This window comes from Apis florea, unplaced genomic scaffold, assembly GCF_048593485.1.
Source record: "Apis florea isolate Af1SG1 unplaced genomic scaffold, ASM4859348v1 contig_3078_pilon, whole genome shotgun sequence".
NCBI lineage: Eukaryota > Metazoa > Arthropoda > Insecta > Hymenoptera > Apidae > Apis > Apis florea.
Window position 1 is genome coordinate 415,275 of NW_028256702.1, and position 24,872 is coordinate 440,146.

General features: G+C 25.6%; 2 protein-coding genes across 4 annotated transcripts; both read right to left on the reverse strand.

Annotated features, from left to right (window-relative positions):
- Positions 1 to 9,775: 9,775 nt before the first annotated feature.
- On the reverse strand, positions 9,776 to 12,526 carry Fis1 (Mitochondrial fission 1 protein). The gene is made up of 4 exons (XM_003697089.4): positions 12,250 to 12,526; positions 11,585 to 11,794; positions 11,362 to 11,467; positions 9,776 to 10,484 (listed from the first exon to the last, which is right to left on the reverse strand). The coding sequence occupies exons 1-4, from the start codon at positions 12,292 to 12,294 to the stop codon at positions 10,393 to 10,395; spliced, it is 453 nt and encodes a 150-aa protein (XP_003697137.2). The 5' UTR covers positions 12,295 to 12,526; the 3' UTR covers positions 9,776 to 10,392.
- Positions 12,527 to 12,708: 182 nt separating this feature from the next.
- On the reverse strand, positions 12,709 to 20,445 carry LOC100867493 (uncharacterized). Of its 3 annotated transcripts, none has more exons than XM_012491285.3 (5): positions 20,352 to 20,445; positions 18,701 to 19,246; positions 13,291 to 13,532; positions 13,079 to 13,225; positions 12,709 to 12,998 (listed from the first exon to the last, which is right to left on the reverse strand). In XM_012491285.3, exons 2-5 carry the CDS (start codon positions 18,734 to 18,736, stop codon positions 12,860 to 12,862), a joined length of 564 nt encoding a protein of 187 aa, XP_012346739.1. In that variant the 5' UTR covers positions 18,737 to 19,246; positions 20,352 to 20,445; the 3' UTR covers positions 12,709 to 12,859. The 3 variants fall into 3 exon arrangements, with proteins under 3 accessions (XP_012346739.1, XP_086764473.1, XP_003697136.1); XM_086908347.1 differs by lacking the exon at positions 20,352 to 20,445 and adding an exon at positions 14,193 to 14,234 and having other exon boundaries at positions 18,701 to 18,851; XM_003697088.4 differs by lacking the exons at positions 18,701 to 19,246; positions 20,352 to 20,445 and adding an exon at positions 13,881 to 14,221.
- Between the last annotated feature and the right edge of the window lie 4,427 nt (positions 20,446 to 24,872).

Here is a 24,872-nt window from a genome sequence, read left to right on the forward strand (position 1 = left end):
TTTAATCATTAAATTAATTTATCTTTCTTGTGTTCCATTAACTTCAATTTTGTTGTTTCTCCATTGACGTAACGTTGACCGAAGAGTGTGAAAAATTGAATCGCCAAAATGATAAAAGTAAAAAAAAAAGTAAATAAACCGATAAAATTTGCAATTTATAATCAATTGAATAAATTAACGAAGGATCAATCTTCCAGTTGAGAGGTAAAGTAAATGTGATCGAGCGTTCACCGAAAGATTCTTCCATCAAACGATGATGCATTTAAAAAAAAAAATCGAACTACAAGAACGCTTTCATTTATCATAACGTGCTCTCATCCACATAGATTACATCTATATATTCTAAACAATCGAATTTAATGAATATACAAACACATAATAATTCGCACAATATCCTCGATCGTAAATTAAGAAATAAATTCATATAGCGTCTCGCAGAAGGATATCTTTTCCAAGATCAAGGTTCGTAGAAAGTTCAAGATTACTTATCCTTCGAATTTCACTGTATCGAATATTCGCTCTTCAAGTTTGCCGCGACGTTTCATCAAGGAAAATATCTCAAAGTTGCGAGGATCGTAAAAAAAATATCATCCAACGAATTTTTCATCGATTGGAAAAACAGGACACGCTGTTAAAACGACCAGAAGCAAAAACTTATCAAACAACATTGAAATCGTATATTACGTGCGATCGTTTCGTACCAAATACGAATTCGATACCGGTCGAGCCTCGAGCAGATTTCTGTTGTTACTCATCAGAGTCGTGTAGAGGCTTCGGTGGTCGTTTTCACCCCACTCGAATGCAGATTTCGATCCATCTCGATGCAAAATTATCGGCTCCACGAACAATGATGGGCCGAGAGCGATGAGACCGAGGCCGAAGGCATCGAAAAACGATTGTAAGATACTCGATGTAAATAGAATTCTTCGAATTTCTTCTCAGATTCTGCTCTCGTCCACTCGTCTCGGAGTCGAGCTCGCTATTTTTGAAAGAAAATATCCGCGACACGTTGGATCGTATCAAAAGTTCTTTTCGTTATTTGCATATATTTTGACGAGCCGAGGAACATGGTTTTCCTCTGTTTTTCAATTGATATCGCGAGTCAGATTCCCTCTGATTTTCCAAGAAAATATTCTTTTGTTGTATAATATTTAACAAACGATTTAATGGCTTTTAATAAGAAAAATTTTTCTCAGAGACCCATGACGCAACGTATCATGTAGAGATTTTCTATTTTATGGCGGTTGAGGCGAAGAATTCCCCGTATTTTCCATTATGTACAATAAATAAATCAAAAATCATTTTGGAAAAAGAGAATACGAATCCAGAAAGATGGAACTTTGACTACAGTCTGTATATAAATGTCTGTGTATAAAATTTTATAAATGATGAAATGAATCATTGAAGTATATGAATATATGATCCATCTTGATTCTAGAAAAATGCAGAAGATCTATATAGAAAAAAAAAAAAACGAAAAGAACTTTTCGAACTTGTATCTCGAGATTGTAAATAACGTTTATATCGACTCCCTCGATTGTAAAACTTGATTGTATATATATTTTTCAAAAAGTTAGATGAAAAGATTCAGAAGTCGATCAATGTGAATCAATGTTCAACAATTTCTTTGAATCTTCGCTTGGCAGATCAATTAAATCGATTCTAAACTGTTGAATTGATTTGTTAATCGAAAATTTGAACGATAAAAAGATTTTTTTGAATTACACAAATCGTTTTTTCAAGAGAACAGAATGTTCACACTGATCAGCCTCTAGATACGTATGTATCTCCTCCTCAACAAGTAAGGAAAATCATTCGGGTAACCAAATTTACGGGTATTGCCTCGCCTCGAGTTCATCGCCGTTTCGATACTCGTTAATTATTTAGAAATTATACGACAATTATACGATAAAAATAGTTATACGTATCAATATATCCGTATACTTTCAATCGTCAGAATCAACTTTTGAGAAAAAAAGAGAAATAACGGATCCATAGCTCTGGTGGCTCGTTATAAAAAAATAACAGTGAGTGAGACGCCTTAAATTCGTTTCTCGATACCCATAAAAATCCTGTTTCAACCAACGCGAACAATATCTCTCTTTCGATCGACTGGCCAACGGTATGGACAATGGTTCCACGATACTCGATATTCTTTTTTGCAGCTCAAGTTTCCAAAAAAATTTTTTTCTCATCCCATTGTTATACAGGATATCGAGAGAAGAAAGGTTACAAACTTTGAAACGATGATGAAATTGATGATCGTGGATTTTATGCGAATTTTTTTATATATATATAAAATATTATATGTATATATTTGTTTTACATACGCAAAAGGAATTAAATTTAAAATAGATATCTATCTCTTTTTCAATAAATTTAAACAAACTCAATTTATTTGATACGTTTGAGTATTTGAAATATTTAAATAATTTGTTTCGAAAAGTTTCAAATTAATAATTCTTGTTATTATTTTGGAAATTATATTTGGATATTCAATTTTGATTATTATTGTATTAAAGTAATACAAAATGGAATAGATAATAAGATTGTTGACGAGATTATTTTTCCACCTGAATGCACTCTATGGAATTCCATGGTCACCCCGGTCGAGAAAGGTGATTATATCTTGAATCTTGATTCTCCCGCACATTGATCCTGAGCATGGAAAATTTGAATTCCAGCTCAGGCTTGTGGACGAGTTTCGATTGCAAATAAGTTTCAGAATCATGAATTATTATTAAAAAAAAAAAAAAAAAAAAATGGGAAAATTTTCATTTCTCAATATAGAAAGGGAGAAGAATTCTAAATCGATTCTAAATCTTATTCTAAAATCATGGTTTTCCCATTTTTTCCTTGATATTTACTATAATTCATTGTGATTTCTTTGATATTCGATTATATGTGATTTTTAAGTGACATCTTTATTTTCATTAATATTATAATAGAAGAAATAATGTGCTCTGTAAAATAAATATTTTTTTCTTTTTTTTTTTTTAATTATAGTGTAGGCAAATTTGTAAAGAATTATTAGATTATTGAGATGTGTGCAAGTAGAAAAATTAATTAAGATTCATGACAGAAATTCGATACATCTTTAATCATTATTCAAAGATATCAATGATATCTATTTTCTTTCTTTCTTTTTTTAATAATATTTATTGCGATGCATATACTGTAAATAACTATAATTATGTCAAAATTGTAAACTTTATAATTAAAATTATTCTTTAAGCAAAATATTTCTAAATTATGTTAATTTAATGAACATTTATTAGCTTTGTTTAAATTGAATTTTTGATTAAATAAGAGTTAAGTGGTAGTAATTAAAGAAAAAAAATTAATTATGATTTTTTTCTTCGATTTCCAAAAATGAATATTCTCAAAAATAATTATTAAGCATTAATAGATCATAAAAAATTATTTTTCTCCCATCATTTATTTTAAAAATATCAAATTCTTTATAAAAAGAGTGCAAGCTAAATAAATGATTTTTTGAAAAAAAAATTTCACACCATTCAAGCACTACTTTTCCATCCTTCAGTTTTCAAGACAATCATATTTGAAAAATCAATATTTTTCATAAATATGTCAATGGAATATTTATTAAAAATAAAGTTTTAATAACATTTTTAATAATAGTTAAATTAACACATTTGACATATTTTTTTTCCTTTTGAAAACATTATTTTTTTAAAATAAATAAGTTAAATTCAGTTTCCATTCAAGAGAAAAAAAATATATATGTTTTATTTATTAATTTAAATATATATTTTGTTTAATTATAAACAGTATTTATTCATTTTGGCTTTTAACAAAATTAATTGAAGAATTTTTTATATCAATATAAATTTTACTATTTATTATAAATTAAACTAAATATATTACGAATATTTTCTATTATTTAAAAATAATACAAAGATAAATAATATAAAATAAATTTTATAGTTTATAAAATTTACATGCATTTCATTTTACATTGCAATAAATAATCAAACTAAAAGAAAGAGAGAATATATTCTGACTTTCATTAAAAGTCTTTCATTTTATCTATATTTTCTTTTATATATCCTCTTTTTATTTATTTTTAATCTGAATTTTCATTGTTATATTGATTAGCATTTTTAAACTTTTTCTTTAAAGTATTATTACATAAGCTATTAACGTTTATTTAAATTTTCAAAATGTATTTAATCAAATTATTATATATTTAAGGAATATATCTTATCAATTTGACAGTTATCAGATATATTACATCTCGAAAAATATAATGATTGTTGTTATTATAAAAGAAATTTTCGAAGCAATATACCAACAAATGATTTAAATTAATTAAAAATAAAATAATCCAAGCTGTAAAATATTTTGTACAATAAAATGCATCTAACATATAATAAATTATTGGCAGATTATCTATTATACAAACGATATTTTGAAAGAATTTCTTTTTTTTTTTTGGTATTTATGTGCGTTTCACGTTTAACTTGGAATGTTACATTTCTGAACATTCAATATATATAAATACGCATAATGAATTCCATACGAACCGAGATCGTCTTTTTAAAAAGTAGACATTATTATAGTGGTAGAATAAAAAAAGATTAAAATTTATTTTCGAAAAAAAGATGATAATGATTAAATTTAGAGAATTCTGCAAAGTTTATTAAACTTTAATGAAAAACAGTATTTTTTCTAGAACGCAATAGATTTAATTTTAAGAAAATACTTATTAACTTTTTTGAAAAGTTGAGTATAAAATAATGTTAATATTTTTGGATATTTCCAAAATTTTATTTTATTTTTATTTTTTTTTTTTTACTCTTGAAAGTTATTCTCAAAAAGCAAATAAATATATCTCTTCTTGGATATTGAATCAATACTAAGTATAATGTTTCAATTAAATCATTTATCTATTTTTTATTTTAATGTTACAATTAATATAGATAATAAAATAATTATTATAGAGAATCTCTTATTCATTTTAAAATAATTAATATTCTAATATTTTCTGTTCTATATCATTGATAATGAAATATTCAAAATTCAATTTTTAAATAAATTTATAAATTTGTATGATTTATTTCTTATGCAATGGAACAAATATTTAATTTATCTTTGATCTTATTTGACTACCACTTAACAATGTCTTCTTATAAATTGAAACATAGAATCATATATAGCCTGCTAAGTGGTTTCCATTTTGACACGATTAAAATATATCGACACCTTCTGTGTTCACAAGAATATTTATATCAATCGTTTCGCAGCGTTTTAAAAATACTTTAAGAATTCGCGAAATCAAATCACAGTCTGCGTGTAGTTCAACAAAGGTATGCGATTTTTTACAAGATCACAAATTCGAGATGTTTCTCGTTCGTTATTGTCGCTTAGAGAACAAAAAAAAAATCGAACATAAAAAAATAGGGAATCGAAAGTAATTTGCATTCGAATCGAGAAAGGAATCGCTTCGTGAAGACGTTAATAAATGTAACATGTTAATGTTATGGAAAACGATTTACCATAAGCGTACAGTGTATCTAATATTGTTAAATATTGTTAAATATCGAACGCTTTTCAAAGTACTCGCACAAATTTTTGAGTTGCTGCTCAAAGGCTGAAATTGAAAAACGTAGTTTGATACTAAAATCGACATTACTATTATTTTCGAAAAAATATATGAGGTAATCAAGAAAAGGAAGATATAAGAAAAATATTTGTATTCGTTAAAATGATTCTATTTCTATTCTGATTTCTTAATTGGAAAATAAATTATAAATACCGCGAGAAATAAAAATTTGTTTTCAACAAGAAGAGAGATGATCGTTTCAATTTGATAAGTGTACTTATATAATAATCTAAAGATAAAAATCAGAAGAATAAAAAATTCAATAACAAAAAACTTTTTACAATACACACATAATTCTAAATACAATCCACTGTCTAATTTTAATTTTCAACGATTAGTTGCTGTCCTATAAAAAAGTATGATACAACCATTCCAAACTCTATCATATAGCTGTATATTTTTACCATTAAAAAAAAAGAATTTTTCTTGATTATCTGACAGTGTTCGTTACAAAATCTATTTCTCATTGTAAAACTTGATACGTGTACTTTACATAATATATCACGAAAGAGATTTTTCACAATTTGTTTTGTAATTTTTAATTTGTGCCTTTAAACGCATTTGAATATTATAAAAAAATAATATAACGACTCGAATCCGAATCATAAATAGTAAACGTAATATTTGTACCTTTTTATAATTAATATTGAACATGTTTCTATCGTTTTAAAAGAGTTAATATTTATACTTCTTTGCATATCCAGTTCATTATTATCTGATATTAATCCCTAACATTTCCTTCCAAGTATATCCAAACATAAGAATCGTCAATATAATTTTATCATCTCGATCAAATGGAAATATACTATAAAAATTCACCAATGAAAACTCACGAAATTTCTTGTACGAGATCCATTATAGTCTCGTATTTTGCCAGGGATCTTCGAAAGCTCGAGATCCTGTTATTATAGCCTTTAACCGATCACATCCGACTCATATCTAATCTTCTAATCTAAATCGAGTCTTGTGATCCGAAACATTTGAGAAACCGACTTTATTTCAGTTCAAAATTCCAGATACTTATTCAACACGTATAAAAAGAAGAAAGGATAAAAATATCCCTAACGTTTGTACCGTATGAAAGAACTGCTTATATCCTGTCCCTATGTAATCCGACGAGATGCTCGGGATTCTGAATAATTCAGAAATTAAGGATTAGCGATAAGCTAGACGCTATATAATATCAGATATTATTTTTTAAGCGATGTAAAAGTTTTGCAGACGTTTAAAGGAATGAGAGAGAGAGAGAGAGAGAGAGAGAGTGTGTGTGTGTGTAAAAAAGAAAACGCAAGGAATCAGCGTCTAATTTCTTCCCTGACACTGCGTTCACTTGTGTTTTCCACGAATCTGTGAATGTGAAGGTGAAGGAACTCTATGTAGAATGTCCGATTGTAATTAAATAATAATTGTATATGTCGGATCAAGTGTCTCATAGATAGTTCGAGGAAAGATGAAGAGGGGAAAAAAAAGAAAAAAAAAAAAAAAATAGTATATTACTATTCTATCATGAGATGGGCGGAATAAAATTGTATATTTTACGATATAACTGGTCGTATCGAGCGAGAAAAAAAGGAGAAAAAAATTTACCTAAACCTAAATTGAATCGTGTTATCGATCGAGAAAAGAAAGAAGAATAAAAACACGAAGAAACAATGACGATTCGACGGGGGATGATGTGGTGCGGATAGATCGAGTAAATTAATCGTGTTATACAAATATTAAAATTATTGTACAAAATTTAATGCAGATAGATTGTAAGGCCTATCGTTTTATTTTTACCAGATCGACTTATGTTTATATCGTATCCATTACTGTCGCGTCGGATCGCATGGCGCGAAAACTTGTATCTATGCACACGATTCATTCACGTTCCTTTCGCGTATGAGAGACAAGCTCGAGTTCTTTTTTAATCCTTGGATTCTCGTATCGAGTCACATTTTCGTTATGATTTAAATATAATAGAATTGAATTTTTAATTCTTCATCAATCGTTATCAGAAGATTAGTAGTACGAAATCTAAATTCTTTCCTTATCTTTTAAATAAATAAATTTCGATGATATATATATTTTGAGCAAACATTGGTAAATAATTTTCGAACGTATTCGTTAATTTTATATAAACAAGGAAGAACTCTCGCCAGTCTTTCTATGCAGTAGCGGCTGACTTCGGTGTCCATCCCAATTCTTCGACCTCGTACACTCTAAATCGTTTGCAATTTAAAAAGAAAAAAAAAAAATGGAAAAAAAAAAAGAAAAAAATGACTAAAAGGACTCACGAGGCTTCACGAAGCTGTCAGCGTGGGAAGGAAGAGGCGAGAAAACGTATTTTAAGTCAGAGGATCAGCCGGCAAACGAGAGTCAACATACACGCGGACACACTGTACATTCGTGTAAAGCATAGCGGAGCCTTATTGAGAAAGCAATATGCATCCTTAAAAAAAAACTGCTTAAAAGTATTTTCAAGCTGCTAATTTTACTCGAATAATTAATTCCTATGCTAAGTAAGTGAGCATCGAGGCGTCCTCGAAATATAACGCTTGCCTTCGACGGTTTCCTTGTCGAAATTGATCGAAGGCTACGTTTCGAGTATATAAACCACTAATGTAACCCACGGATAGCACGTTTAATCTTTATGTGTTCTCTCACTTGGCGCACACATGTTTCACTCGTTCGCAATTGATCATCTTGATCGTTTACACTGCCACCTATAATAATCCTTTGTCTATATATGTGACATTTATTTAAAAAAAAAAATATTATTTGTTTTTTTTTTTAACTCTACTACGTCCTTGGGTTATTTTTGATCAAATTGTGCTTTCAAGAAACATGTATTTTTTAAAAAATATCTAAAGTATAAGAAGGATAAGAAGAGATTGTTGTTATACGGAGGATTTCTCGATTGAATTTTATATTAAAGTAAAGTTTAAAAATATTAAATTGTAAACATTAAAAAATCTCTTTTTTGAAGAACGAGATATAATGATTTAAGGATCGTAGCAGGGTTAAAACTTTGTAAATTGATATATTTTGACTCAAATACATTCAAAATTAGACAACGTTACATATCGTTGTTACAATATATAAATATAATAATATATATATTTTAGTAAAAAAAAAAAAAAAGTAAATTATAAATTTTTTTTTCTTTTTTTTTTTTCAGTTAAGATAAGGGTTAAAATGAACGTTTCGAATATATAAATTTCAGACTTATATCAATAATTAAATAATAATGTAAAAATTCTAAATGGAAACTGATAACATGATTAAAACAAAACAATGTTTTCCATATAGAATGTAATATAATTTATTTAACGTTCTGATTATAATTGAATATATATATATATGTATTCAAAGAATTAACGTTCTACCGTGGGCGGCAACCAGAGTCCTCTCGACTCCGTATGTAAATACACTTCCGAAAATAGTACGTATGAAAAATTATTCAAAGCCTATACGATACAATTTTCTCCCATTTATTAAATCTCTATTAAAATGTATAATAAAAAAACGTGAACGAATATCCGGTTCCAGCGGTTTCCTCTTCAATACTTTTGCGGTAGATTGAAAACCGCAATGTCGATTTACCGATGAATCGAGCATGTAAATATATATATGGAAAGAGACAAAACAGCGAGGAAACCGAGGGAAACACGGAAGTGCTCGAGAAAAATAGTAGCGGCGCTCCGTATTTTGGCGTAAAGGCTAAGCGAACGCGTAGACTCGTGAAACCGAGCAGGGAGACAGTGGTTTTAGCGAGTCCCTGGACCGTAACATAGGTCACTAATTATAATAATAATATAGGAATATTCCAGCGTTATTTTGTACATAAACAACTTTATCAACGGATATTAAGAAATCATCAATAAATCTATATACAAAAAGACGAGCAATGTATTTTTTATCTCGAATAAATTTTTCCTTCTACTTGTTTCCTCGAATAATGTTTCTTGACATGTTGGATTAATAAAATATATTTAAGAAATTAAATTGATTGATGATAAATTTATAATAATATTTTTTGTTTATATCCATAAATATAGAATGAATAGAAGAGGGATGTATTGAAGTAAATTATTGTTTTGATCGTAAAAAAAAAAAAATGTAACATTTTATAAAGTACAAACAAGTGGCAAACGCATTCAAATAATATTATGGGATACAAATCAGTAATCGTAATACTGATATTTATTTCACGAAAGATTTAAGTAACAATACAATAATAATACAATAGTTTTACTTTTATATACAAAAGTTATGTTTATGTGCACTGAGGTTTTGGAATAAATATATGTTTTAAAATATACGCAGATTTATATAAAAATTCGAAGCATTATAATGCAAACAACTAAATAGCAAAACACGAAACATTCGGAATGTCTTTCAAAAATTAATGTAACATATTATTATTAAAAAATTATTTTTCACACTTTAAAAAATGATTACATATGATTTTATAATACACAAGTACAAATGATTTTACGAAAATCTGGAAAATAATACACATATCGACAAAAATGATATTTAGTACTTATGACTTGTTTATCTTTCTCGTAAAAACAAATTTGACATTCTACATTACGAATCGCATCGCGGTTTACTTAATTTTCACAAAATGACTATTTCTTTTTTCTTTTCCTTTTTTTTTTTTTTTTTTCTTTTTTTAATGAAATCTTTGGATATTTCAATCAATAAATTATATATAACACGTTGTACAAAGCAACTATTTCACATCACACAGTAGTTACAGATTTTTTCACATAAAATAATTAGTTTCTTTTGACCATAGCAATGCTGAGGCCGAGGATACTTGCAAGACCAATAATAACTCCTCCTGCAATGGCCATACCATAAAGTCCTTCTGTAAAAAAAAATATAACTTTCAAATTAATTAAAAGAACTTTTTTATCTTTTTCAAGCCAATAAATTCATGTTATAAAATGCGATTTTGTAAAAAAAAATTAAATTTAAAAAATTTTTTTTATAATAATATTTTTATTAAATAAGTAAAATATATACAAAATAAAAAATATAATTTGATTATATAGATTATTTATATATTTGTGAGATATTTCTCACGATAAATCAATTTTCGAGACCAAAATAAACACAAAAATATATAAAAAAGTTGAGGTTTATTTATTAAATTATAAGCAATTTAGTTTTTGTTATATATGGAAATAAAATGAAACGGAGATAAGATAGAAATAATAATGTAACGGAGATAGAGACTTACTTATAACTTAATAAATAAATTTCAACCAACTGTATAGCAACTTTTATTTTAGTTTATAAAATAAACTTTCAAAAATATTCCATAAAAATATTAACAGTTTATATAGTTATATTAATATAAAAAAACAAAAGAATAATTTTATAAACAATATTTAAATAAAAAATGGATTAGATAAAATATAATTCTTATGTAATATATATATATATATGTGCAAATATAAATTATTTTTTAATATAAAATTTTTATAATTATAATTATCATATTTATTTGCAGATTTTATAATATTATATCATTTGTATTATTTATCATATCATTATTTACAATATTTATATCATTAATTAAAATAATAATTTATAGCACATATTTATTATATATATATAATATATATATTACATCACTTAATATAAGATTAAATAACTAAATGTTAATTGTAAAAAGCCTTGAAAAAAATTGAAAAAATAAAAAACTTAAATCAATAAAAAATAATTTATAAAAAAAGAACCTTTTTCCATTTTTTTCTTGATCAATGTTTCCAGATGCTGTACTTGTTGATTTCCAGGTTCAACCTGAAGAAACGATCTGACATACGCTAAAGCTTTTGTATATTCCTATAAATAAAAAAAATATTAAACGTAATATTAGATGTAATATAATATTAAATTAAATTGTAAATTAAGATGTGATGCTACATTTATTTTTAATTCAATAGTTTCCAAAATCTATACCTTTATTCTAGCATTTCCAATAGCTAAATAATAAAGACAATCTCGTTTTTCGCTATCACTATGATTGCAATATAAATCTTCCAATAACATTATTCCTTTTCTGATATCTGCAGGATATTTGCTTCTAACAAGACACCATGCATATTCAAATTGAGCTTTTTGTGTTATTACTGATGAACGTAATTGCTCATTATATATACGTTCAAATTTCTGAAACAAATAAATAATCCATATTTTAATAACAACATATGATGCAATATTTCTACAAATCCAATAGTAATTAACCTCTGAATGATGTCATCATTTTCAATCAGAATTTAAAATATAAACTTATTATAAACTTCGCAAAAAAATATTTACATTACAATTATGTTTTAAATCGAAAATTTTCTTAAACAGTCTATTATAAGTAAAAAAGAATGATATCAAAAGAAAATTAACAACCGGTATAAAAAACAAATTAAACTACATAACCTCTAAAATATTTTAAACCTATTCAATACAAAATGTAATAAAATCTTTCTTTTCAAAATACAAAGTTTGATATCAAACAATATTTAATATTGTATATAAAATATTTATTATTCACATGCTTAATATATATAAATAAAATGCTAATAACTTAATGAATAAGAATCGTTTTTTATAAAAAAAAAAAAAAATACCTTTAAATCATCAGAAGAAACAACCTCTTCGAGAACGTCCTCCATCTTTTAATATAAATTCTCAAGAATACTACGAAAAAATAATTTATCCTTTCCTAAATTCTACCTTGAAAGCAAAGAACTCATTACAAAACTACCAACTTCGTTCCGGCAATCGAGCTGTCAAAGGTAAAGAAACAAGTAAGTGCACATAGGTATGTAATGCTTCTACTTCCATTCGCTATATACTGCTAAGAACAATATCGCGCCATTATATGTATGATTTAAACGACCTTACAGATAATATATATATATAAATTTGTTTGTTTTTTTTTTTTATTAAAAGAAAATTTGAAAATATAACTAGTATAAATCAAAGTTATTTCATTATCTCTATATTTTAAAATATAATTATTTGATTAATAATAGAAATAATCAAATATATATTTGAATTTAAAATAAAATAAAATAAAATAAATATAATAAAGAAAAAAAGTTTAATTACACACATATATTGATGATAATATATTCAAATTATATTATATTTTAATATAATAAATATGTTTTATTATAAGTTTTATTATAAGTTAAGTTTTAATTTATTAACAATATTTTGCTTATTAATTATTCGCTAATTATTATTGAACATTTCATTCAACTGTTTTGTCAATGAATATAATGGCATGCCCATTACTGTATAAAAATCACCATCTATTTTTTCAATTAAACAACCACCAAGTCCTTGTACACCGTATCCTCCAGCTTTATCTCTTTAATAAAAAAATTTTTAAATATTTTTATATTTTGAAAAGTTATTACACATAAAAAGAAACAAATATTTTATACCCACAGAGGTTCTCCTGATTTTGTATATGTCCATATTTGTTCTTCTGATATATCACCAAATTTTACTTTTGTAGATTCATAAAAATTTACTTCTTTCTTTGGTGTTTTTAAACATACTCCAGTATAAACTACGTGTTCTTTATTTGCTAAACTAAAATTTTTCCAATTAAATCAAACTAATATTAAAATTATTTCTATCTAAAATAAATATTTTACCTTGATAACATTTCAAAAGCATGATATTTGTTCTTTGGTTTTCCATAAATAATATTACCCATTGTAACTATAGTATCAGCGCCAATTATTAAAGAAGGTGGTATAACATCTTCTTGTAATCTATTATATACATCTTGTACCTTATATTTTGCTAAATCTTGTACATATTCTCCATAATTTTTATATATTGAACTATCTAAATTTTCATCGTACATTGATGGCACTATTTCTACATTTATACCCTATTACATACACAATAAATAAAATAAATTTTCATTCAACATCTATTATTATATATGAAAAATTAGAATATATAATATTATTTAAATATAATAGTATTTAAATTTCAAGTTAACATTATGAAATTTATATAAAATATAATATCATATTACAATATATAATCATATATCATATATCATATGCATTAGCTATATTAGTTTAGCTATAATTATATATCATTTTAGCTATATTTTAGATATAAATAAAAGCTTTTAAACAATTTATTTTTTTATAGGTTATTATTTGTTATTTTTTATAAATATAAAAAGTTTATCTAGAATTATATTTCTGAATATTATAAAAAAAATTACCAATTGTTTCATTATTTCATATCGTCTAGGAGATGCACTAGCTAATATAACTCTACTTGTTGTTAAAGCTTGTATTGTTTGTTCTAACATTATTTTTCTTTTTTTAAAATATATGAATAAAATGATTGAAAATATAAAAACTTTAAAAAAATTTAGTATTAAATCTTTAATTTATATATAAATTTTTAATTTATATTATATCTTTTAATTCTCTTATATTTTTAAGAAAAAAAAATGAATTATATTATTATTAACAAAGAAATGAAGAGAGAAGAAAATATGTAAGTAACATGTTACGTTATTATTACATACTAAATCCAACATTTCCAGATGTCGCCAGTGAGATGAGATCTTCTGTTAAAGAGATATGAATAAGTGAGATATAATAAGAGAAAATTTTTCTGTTTTTAATTAAAAACATTTTATTTATTATTATTATAGAATAATTTTAGTTATTAGTTTTATCTTTTCATTAAATAGTTTAATTCTTCAGAGAAACACATTTGTATTTGAAAAAAAGGAAAGTATATTTTTCAAAATAGGTTATCTGTATAAAAAATTATATAACTTATATCTTGCAATTGAAAACTTAAATTTCAATTAATAAAAATTAACTGAAAATATTTTTAACGAAATATATATTTAAATGAATAAATAAGTATGTATAAAAAATTGAATTTTTAATATATATTATATAAAATTAAAATCATTTTATTAATACAAAATGCGGTATTCAACATATATTTTCACAATTATTTTGCTGAATATTCTAAATTAATATTGATTAAAAATATTTAAAACTAGTTATGATAACATGCACAAGATATCCATCAATACTTTACATCATTCTAATTTATATTTTACTATTATGAAACATACTTTAAAAATTATTTATCGAATTTGTAAATTAGATTTCTACTATCAATAAAATTTTTGAAAAAACGATTAAAACAATTTTCGTATTAATAGATTCATTGAGAAGTTAGGATGAATAATTGAAAGATGACAAAAAAATGATTCAGAGAGAAAAGATAAGTAAAAGGAAGATAGGACAAATATATAGCGTGGTTTAAAAATATTAGAGCGGGGAGGAGAACTATTTTCTAGGCACAGAAGATTCTAATACATCGTAATCGGTAAATTACGTAAATGCCGCATGCCATGAACGAACCTAAAGGTCAGTCAGTCCGAGGTCTTACATAATCGTAAGGCGAAAGGTTGACCCATCTTTACGCTGTAGCCTTCCAACTGAACAAAGATTTCGCTGCATTTTTTTGTCATATCTCGCATTGTTTCATTGATGCAACATCTTATCAATTTCATTAATTAATTTAAAAATCTCTCGAATGGAGATAAAACGAGACTTATGAGACTTATGATGATCTTGTTTCGTTTGAGAAATTTGTATAAAGAGGATAAATCCTTGATAATGATGAAAATTATTTAATTATATTTAAAAAAAAATCTTTCTTTTCTTGAAAGATTAATATCGTAAAAAATGATAGTGATATTTGATATCATTGAAAATAATCTTTGATACCGTTAAAAGAACGTACCTTTAGTCAATATACTTTTGCAGATATTAAATTAATTGAAAAATAATTAAAAGAAATATTAATATTTTTTTGACAAATTATTGTATTGTTGTTATTTTATGTCAAATAATTTATAAAAATTAATGTATTAATTTTTTAAACTTATGTTAGATAATAAAATGAAATAATAAAATGATATTATTTATATATATTAATGATTCACTTTATATGATTTTCAGAATTAATCACTGGTTCAATAATTAAATGGAATTTACTTTCATTAATTATATTGATGAATAATTAAATGAAAAATTATTAATATATCATTTATATTATTGATATGTTAAAAATTTTGTGAAATTGGTTATCACATATAATATATGTTTTTGATAAAATAAGATTCTGATATCTAAAAGTGCTGTATCAAATTAAAGATCATAAATAAGATATTATGTTATTTTTAAAATTCGTATTCTTACCATTAAATTTGTTAAATAAAAATTGCACTTTTTATTTTTGCTTATAATTTTAAAATGTATAATTTTAAATACATATTTTAATTATTTGTTTACAATCTAAATAATTTTAATACTCAATAAGAATCAATAATCAATAAAATTTTAATTTATTTGCAATTATTTTATACTTATTCATCTATATAAAATCAATTTCATTGCTTTATTAATGCATTATAAACATCTAATTTTTTATTTTATTTGTTTGTTATATTTTTATTAAACATTTAATTGATTATATTTGAAATAGTAATATAAAACATTATGTTTTCCATTACATACTGTAAATAATATTATACAAATAAATTATTTAAACGTAGATAATTCTATTTAGAATTGCTGTTGAGTTATAATCAATAAATATAAATTAATTGAATATGATTTATTTTCTGAAAAGAATAAAGCATACATATATAAGATTCAAATGACAAAGTTATTTTATTTTATCATATTGAAAATTTAGTTATTTTCAAAAGAATTGGAAATATATTGGTTACAGTTGAAAATGCAAATTACCCGGAATTCTCGAAGATGATTTCATGAAAATAACACGGGTTATCTGAAAATCTACATAATCAAAGGCTATGACGAGCAGGATATTAAAAACTAGTTATTAAAGAATATTCAAAGACAGAATTCCAGGATAAAGGTATGATGATGTATGCTATTGTTATTTCATGCTTTTACGGAATCATAAATGGAAACAAAGATCTTGAATGTGCAGAAAGCACTCTTCCAAAAAAAAGAAATTTGTTGCAATCTTCGTATATTCTTGTAAGATTCAGTGCAAATTATTTATTTTGTTCCATATTAAAAATACTTATAATCAAGATTTTCAAAGAAAAAAGAAAAATAGAATAAAAAATTAGTAATAGAAAATAGAATATGATTATATAGTAAGATATTATTAAAAAAAAGAAAAGGACAGAAAGAACAAGAAACTATAATGCATTCAAATTTTTCATCTTCTTATATTTCTATAATTGTAAAATATTATGAATATTAATCATTACAAAAATAATAATCGCAGAAAAAGATAAATTGTATTAGTTAAATTGTTATTAAATTATATTAAGTACGATACATCTTATTACTTCATCTATCTACTTTTATTGACTTCACATATCTTTCTTATCTCTCATGAATCTGAATTTTCTTTATTCATATCGTGATTTTTATTATACATCACAGTTAAAAGAAAATTAATTCAATACGAATTTTTTGATCATCTTGGGATAAAACATTAGATATATAAATTACACACAAATAGATAGATATATAAATTAATGTAATCTCTGAAAATTAATAATTGAGAAAAATCGAGAAATTCTTGCAATTTTTATCCTTATTCGCAAAATCATGTACCAAATGTGGTGAAATTGGTGAATTAACTAATAAGTGAAATGACTAGTATAGGTCAACCTCTATTTCTATGTATGCGATGAAACGTAACTGGATATCGTAAAAATGATGCAAGTGACCAAACATATTGAGTAATTAAGGATGTTGCACTTTGCTTCTACATTGAACATTACATAACAATATTATGTATTGACTGTCGAATGCTGTTAATTGTGATACAAATTTAATACATGTGACGACTATAAATGTGGTTTTTTGCAGAACTAGACGCATCATTGCAACATTACATAGTTTTATTGCCTTTTTTTAATTTTATTTATTCACGTTAGACAGTTTCACATGTTTATGTTGTAAAGTTATTGAAAGATTTATCTTCAAAAGACTTCCTTAATACTTTCGAAATACATTTTTCTTTCAGTAATGAAAGCATAAGTATTATAAAAAATATATAGGATTTCTAATCTTATTTCTAATAGGATTTTATATCTTAATAAATCAATCAAAAATTGTAATAATCATATAATCATTTTAAAAATTATATTTATATTTAGTCTCGAAAAAATTAAAAGATAAATTTAAGATAAAATAAATTATCGATGGCGAGACTATGAAATCTAATGTATTTTGTTCGTTCATTTATTTTTATAATTATTTATTATATTAAAATAATGTTATTTTAAGACTTTGATATATTTATTATATAGTTATTTACTTTAACTCTCAAATATTAATTTTCCATAATAATTTAATGTAAATCCAAGTTGTACATTGAATCGATTTTTCTTACTCTTTTCAACTTATCTATTTTTATTAAAAACATTTACTGTTGAACTGACATTGATACTGTTTGAACTTCGGATTAAGATAATAATTATACTTAAATATAAATTACCAGTCATTCAGTATTTGCTTATACCAAATTTTACCAATATAGATATTATTTAAAATCCATTTAACATATATAAATAATCAATTAATTCTTTCCACGACATTGATAAAATGAAAATCTCGAATTCAATTTTAATATTAGCAAATTGACAAGTATAACAAATTGTACCTTGTGCACTTTCCTTGCATAAACAGTTTTCAAGTGAACAGAATAATCAGTTATAATTTGTAAATTTCATTTCTAGAACTTCACTCGGTTTATTACCGAACTTGTTATCGTTATGCAAGAGACTTTATTAACACTGTTAACTCGTAACACTGTGACTTGTAAAATTGTGCTAGTAACATCAATTCAATTGTGCAAGAGAGATGATCTTCGCAAAAACAAAATATCGTAATTAACAAACAAATAATAATAATGGAAATAAATAACAAACCATGAAGACTATCATATCAATGGACAAAGCTGATTGTATTATATAAAAGAAGAAGAAAAAAAAAAAAGAAACTTAATCGTTACCTCAAAAGAAAGTTTCACCAAAATTTCATCGGTCATTCCATGGCGTAAGAACAGGATGGAAAACTCGTAATTGTATCTCCATTTAATCGCCACTGCGAATACGTTCAGTGGTCATCCCGTCCTTGAATTATTATCATTGATCTGAGCACGTTTTGCAATGTGCTTTCTCGCAGGAATTTGTAATAATTCGACGTTCGAAGTCGTGAAAATACACCTCATCGGCATCCCTTAAGGCTTCGTATGGTAAAATCAGGTAAAATCGTGGCCGGCGAGCCGAGAGGCAGCGGTAATCGCCAGGCTGTCGTTATTAAATGTGATTACGCAACTCGAAAAGTGGCTTCAAAGGACGCGCATTATGACACTATAGCGCGTAGCCGTTTCTAGAGGGCGCTAACATCATGCCTCGAGGTGTCTGCGTTTAGCATTACGGCTAATACGTTGAACAGGGGCGTACTCAAACGGAACTTGATCCCGGAACACGATGATCTTTCTCTTTTTTCTTTCTTTTTTTTTGCTTTTTTCTTTACAGATAATGAAATCTTATCGCTAGAATAATAATGCAATTGTATTCTCCTTTGTTTTCGTATCCGTTTTCAAATTGAAATTATAGATTCTAAGTTATATTGTATTTTACTTTTAATAAGTAAGTTATAGTCATAGTTTCTTTAATAAAGGAAATTTGTAGATAATATCTATTTAGGATGATATATTTTATTTATTTCTCTATTTTGCTATAATATCTTAAATTTATGCGTATACAAAAATTATTAGAATAAAAATTTGATAATTGTTTGTGTTCTGAATAATGTGCAAAAAAAAAAAAAAATATAATTTTATAGAACGTGAAAATTTATGGAGTACAATTTTGTATATCATCTTCAAAATATGCGTAGAGAAATAGAAATTTGTATATTAATCTTAAAGAATTTCCATAAAATATCAAAAACGGAAAAAGTTAGTTCCGATACTTCAAGTACTCTGCAAACTTGCAAAGTATAAACTATAAATTAAAGTTTATGTATTATCTACATTATATTATTATATTAATTAATAATATCTGTATATAATAATAAAATGTATTATTATATACATACATGATATGTATTAATTTTTAAATTAATATTTTATTGTGCATTTAAAACTACTAATAATTCTCTTCTTTTTTTCTTTCTTTAAATAATAATAATGAACTAAATTAAATTATAAATATTATATATATGATATTATAAATGAATTTTATTTAATTTGATTATTAATTATAATTTAATTGATTATTAAACAATATAGATAACCGATTTAACGATTACTTCGTATATATATATTTTTTTTTTATAATAAAGAATATATAATAAATTCAAATAAATTAATCTTTTGATTCGATCAAATATAACGCATAACGCATAAAGTAAGAATATGATTAAATTTATTATAAAACAAAGAGTATTTCACAGAAATACTTAAATAATTATCTAATTATTTTTCATTTAAAATTTTTCCATATATTAAATTTTTTTAACTAATTTTATTAACTATTAATTTTTACTTAAGAAAAGTACATAATTATTTTTCATTACCAACTCTTTTCAATATATCAATACTTGTAATAATAGATAATTTATATGATATATCTATCTCTATGTACATAACTTACCTGCTCGTCTCATCGCCTCAGCTGACTTCACGGACGAGTTGCATGATCCATACTCGCGTGTACAGTCTCGCCAAGCAATTGCGTCTGATCGATACTTTGAAATGGAAATGGAATGTAAATTACACTTTTCGAATATAAGAGATTGATTAAAATATCTCGAAGCAATGGATGCAATGCAGTCACTGTGTGAATAGTAGACTTTTCTAATTTTATAACCCTAATGATGTATATAATGTAATATCAGAAAATATTTACGAAATAGCATAAAGTTAATTTGAAACGTTTGGAAAAAAAAAAAAAAAAAAGAAAAATTTGAATTTTTACTCAGAAACTTATATTTACACGTATATGGGATATTTTTGTTTGTTATATGCATTTCATAATCTTATTATATGATATGAAATTAAATTAATTTACCTCTCTCTCTCTCTCTCTCTCTCTAAATGATGCAACACGAGGAAAGATGTTATGACTTTCAATTAGATGTTATTCACTGGAAACTTTAATTGTTAGAACCCAACTCTGACGGAAGAGGCTAAGTAGATTGATGATGATCGAAGTCAGGCAACTTTAATTTGCAAATTTATTCAATTTGCAATAATCTAGCCGTTATTGTTGAAGCGATAAGAATTTAATTTGAAAGGCAGAAATATTCAAAATTATTTATCGTCAAATACATCCAGAATCACAAGATATTAAGTGTCACACATAAATTTGTCACTGTCTCTTCTTCCATGCAACATGTCTCATCAGCCAGCTTTTCATCATACTTGGTAACTTAATCTTTCCAGATTTGTTAGATAGAGGAATCTTTTTCTCAGTTTATGTGTTCACGTTTATCCGTGTTAATGACGCTTCTTCTTCTTCTTCTTCTTCTTCTTTCTTTCTGACCTGAGTTTCGTCATCGGTGCTACTCTATCTTCTTTCCCCCCCTCCCTTCTTTATCTTTCTCTATTTTTTCTTTCCTTCTAATATTTGCTCATTAATTTCATTATCCTCACGATTAATTTCATATTATATCCCTCGTCTCTTCTCACGTAAAATGTAAAAATTAAAGGAATAATTTCTCGCCGCTGATGTTTTTGATAGATAGTTCGAGCAGTGGAGGCGCATTCGAGTATCTACTTGACACACCTTCTGTCGCAATAACGAACATTTTTCTGACCTTTCAGTTGTCATTAAAAAGAAAGAAGAAGCTCGGCTGACGCGAAACGGAATTGCGGTTCGACTAGTTTCAAAGCAGCGGCCGACCACCGCAAACGACTGAAAACACTGACATTTCAATCTTCAAAGAGAAAGAGATACACTGCTCACCCTTCGTTCCCATTCATTCCTTCCAACCATCCAAGAAAAATGTCCTACGATTCTATTAGGTCACCCCATAGGTAATGCGGTTTTTCTCTGAGTCATACTTGAATACAATGGAATTCCACGACACGATAATGAAATGGAAAATAGAAAATACGGTATCATACAGGTCGCCGTGTGATAAATTTCACTTAGGGATGACCAGATATATGTCAATAATTAATATATTTTTGAATGATTGATCATATTTTATGAAAAAATCGTTTGAACGAACAAACTGTTGTTTCAAGATGAATTTAAATTATTTTCGTATTTTGAAACAAGTTTGAAATATATTTTATCTAAGGATTTTTAAGGGATAAAAGATTGTTTGATGTTTATAAAATTTTTTGTAAAAGTTTTCAAGAAGAATAAAATTATTATATTTAATCTTAGGGCAAAAGTCAAATAAAAGTCAATTAAAAATAAAAATACAAATTCATAAGGCTTGGTTTTCAAATAAATTAAATTTTCAAGTAAATATTTTAAATATATGTGAAATTGATTAATTTCTAATTGGATATAGAAGAATTATCGATAGTAGATTATTTTGCACGTGAAAATAAGCAAAAAATATAGAATAGATTTTTTCAATTTAAAAATTCATCGATTCATCCTTCTCTATATAGATATGTTCAATCTCGATTTTTTAAAAAATAGGGCCTCAAAATAAAATGAAATTTTGATTGTACACTTTTCAGTTATCATGTAAAATAATCTTCTATTTGAATCCAATCGGGAATTAGCCAATTTCGCTTGTATTTGAAAAATTTTTAAATTTCGAAAACGAAGCTTGAAACAAATAAATTCTTTTTCTAAAAACCGATTGTATCATTAATAGGACATGTTTGTATATTAAACGATTCTTAGAGAATCAATTTTAGATATCAAAACAAATGTAAACATTGATATATATATAACAAAAATATCAAAAATAGAATTATTTATTAAATTATAGGAAATTTAAATTTGTATTTGATGACAATTTAAAATATAATCTTCTATAAATTATCGAAGGATACGTTCACGTTTCTGATATTGTATTTCAAATTTTTGTTAATCGAACGACATTGAAACACGTAACTGCAAATGCACGATACGATTTGCCTGTTTATAAACTTTTCCAATGCTACAATTAAATTGCTCCAGACTTAAGAAATAATTTAATAAATATAATAAAATAAAACTTAATATATGAATAATACAATGATACCAACATATACAAAAAAGTTAGCATTATTTATAATCTAATTCCTCTCCCCCCCCCCTCTCCTCATAATTTGCATACGAAAAAACGTACTTATACACCGATCCAATAGTCTAATAGATCGTTTTCGAACATCTTTGAACTTGTTACATTTATTACAAACGCATGCATTTTCCTTGATTCGTGGGATTGTCTTCGGAGGGATCGTGCATCTACTCCATGGTGTAGATGTCGCGTCACATGAATGACACGGTGTAAATGTCGGTATGACCGTGGAATACTTGGGGGAAAGGTTGGGAATACTCGAAGTCGAAGATTAATAGCAGGGTATGTTCGCAATAATGCCACGAACGAGTTTCACCGAAAACATCTCCCTACGAATATTTCATACGAATATTCCGATGACGAATTGATCGGCTCAATCGATGCTCTCGTTTCGATCTTTTGCAATGATAATCGATCGCAGGATTTAAAAGCTACGGAACGAAGACAAGTGGTGTGTGAAATATCGGTATATTCGACGATGAATGAAAGTGATTGATTGTTGTAAAAAGTTAATTGTAAAGTAATGTAATAATTTTAACGTTTCCTTTAAAAGGCGATGAAAAATATTATTCGTTTCGTGTTTTTATCGTCGATTTACTTTTAAAAGAAAATTATTTAAAAATTGAAGAAAAGAGGTTCGATATATCTATATCAGTTTATAAAAAAGTATTGTAATTAAATCACAATGAACAAAGAAATTTACCTCGTCATTGTGGAAATATTAATTCTTAGATGAAGTCTGTCAAATTTTAAAAAAAATCGGAAGGATCCTGATATTTGATATTTTTAAGTTTCGATATCTTCGCTCGATTTCCCTGGAATCTTTTCTTGGAAAGGATCAAAAGAATAATTATATTATTTAAATTAGCATATCTAATAAGTATCATTATTTTATAGCTTTCTCCAAATTTGTCTTTTAACTTTATATATTAATAAAACTCGATTATACTTTATAATAAAGTAACGGTGGTAATAGTAAAGTAAAATATGACGATGTTGTATGCTGTATAAATATTATAAAACGGTAATTGACGTACAAAGAGTAGCAAGAGTTGGCAAAAGGTAATTGGTGAAGATACATATTTGCTAAAGTCTTACCAAAGTCTTTCTTCACTCAATACTCGAAGAATTTTGAAAACGCGTATTACAATATTTTTCATATATTGCAATTGTTGACGATGCCTGGGTACGTTCGATTGCAGAGATGTTTGTACGAGATAAAACGTTTTAACACATCGAGAGAAGAGATATGAGAATCAGGGAGAAGTGAACCGTGCATTTGTCGCGAGAATCGATCCTCTAATCATTGACAATGAACGATAACAATGATTCATGGTGTACAATAATTGTCAATGATTATTAACGACACAATGGAGAAGTTAATTAATCTCGTATCAGAATACATCGTTTCCACTGTAATTCATCGGCAATATAATCAAAATGCTAAAAATAAAATTTTACAATTTTAATCCCCTCTGAATTTCTGGATTAAGTAATGAATAACACAAGATAATATAAATAAAAATCGATCCTTCTCTTAATTTAAACAAAATCTTGAATTGATTTGTGAGAGGTGAAAAGTTTTCGCATAAAAAAAAAAAAAAATACAAAATATACAGAAGAAAATAGTATTTGTATTTTATAATTTAACCTACATCATATTATAGTATGAGAATTAATAAAAAAAAAAAAAAAAAAAGAAAGAAAAAAAAGAGGAAATTAGGATAAGAAGAATCTTTTTATTAGACATTTTTATATATGTTTAATTTTAAATATGTTTCGACTGTACTTGGTATAACAATAAAATTCAATTCTTCAGATTCTTAACTAGCATAATCTACATGAATCCACTTGAAGCATTGTGCCTCATCTTTTGTTTAATTTGGATGCAACATAAAATCTTGGCAGTAAACATGAATATT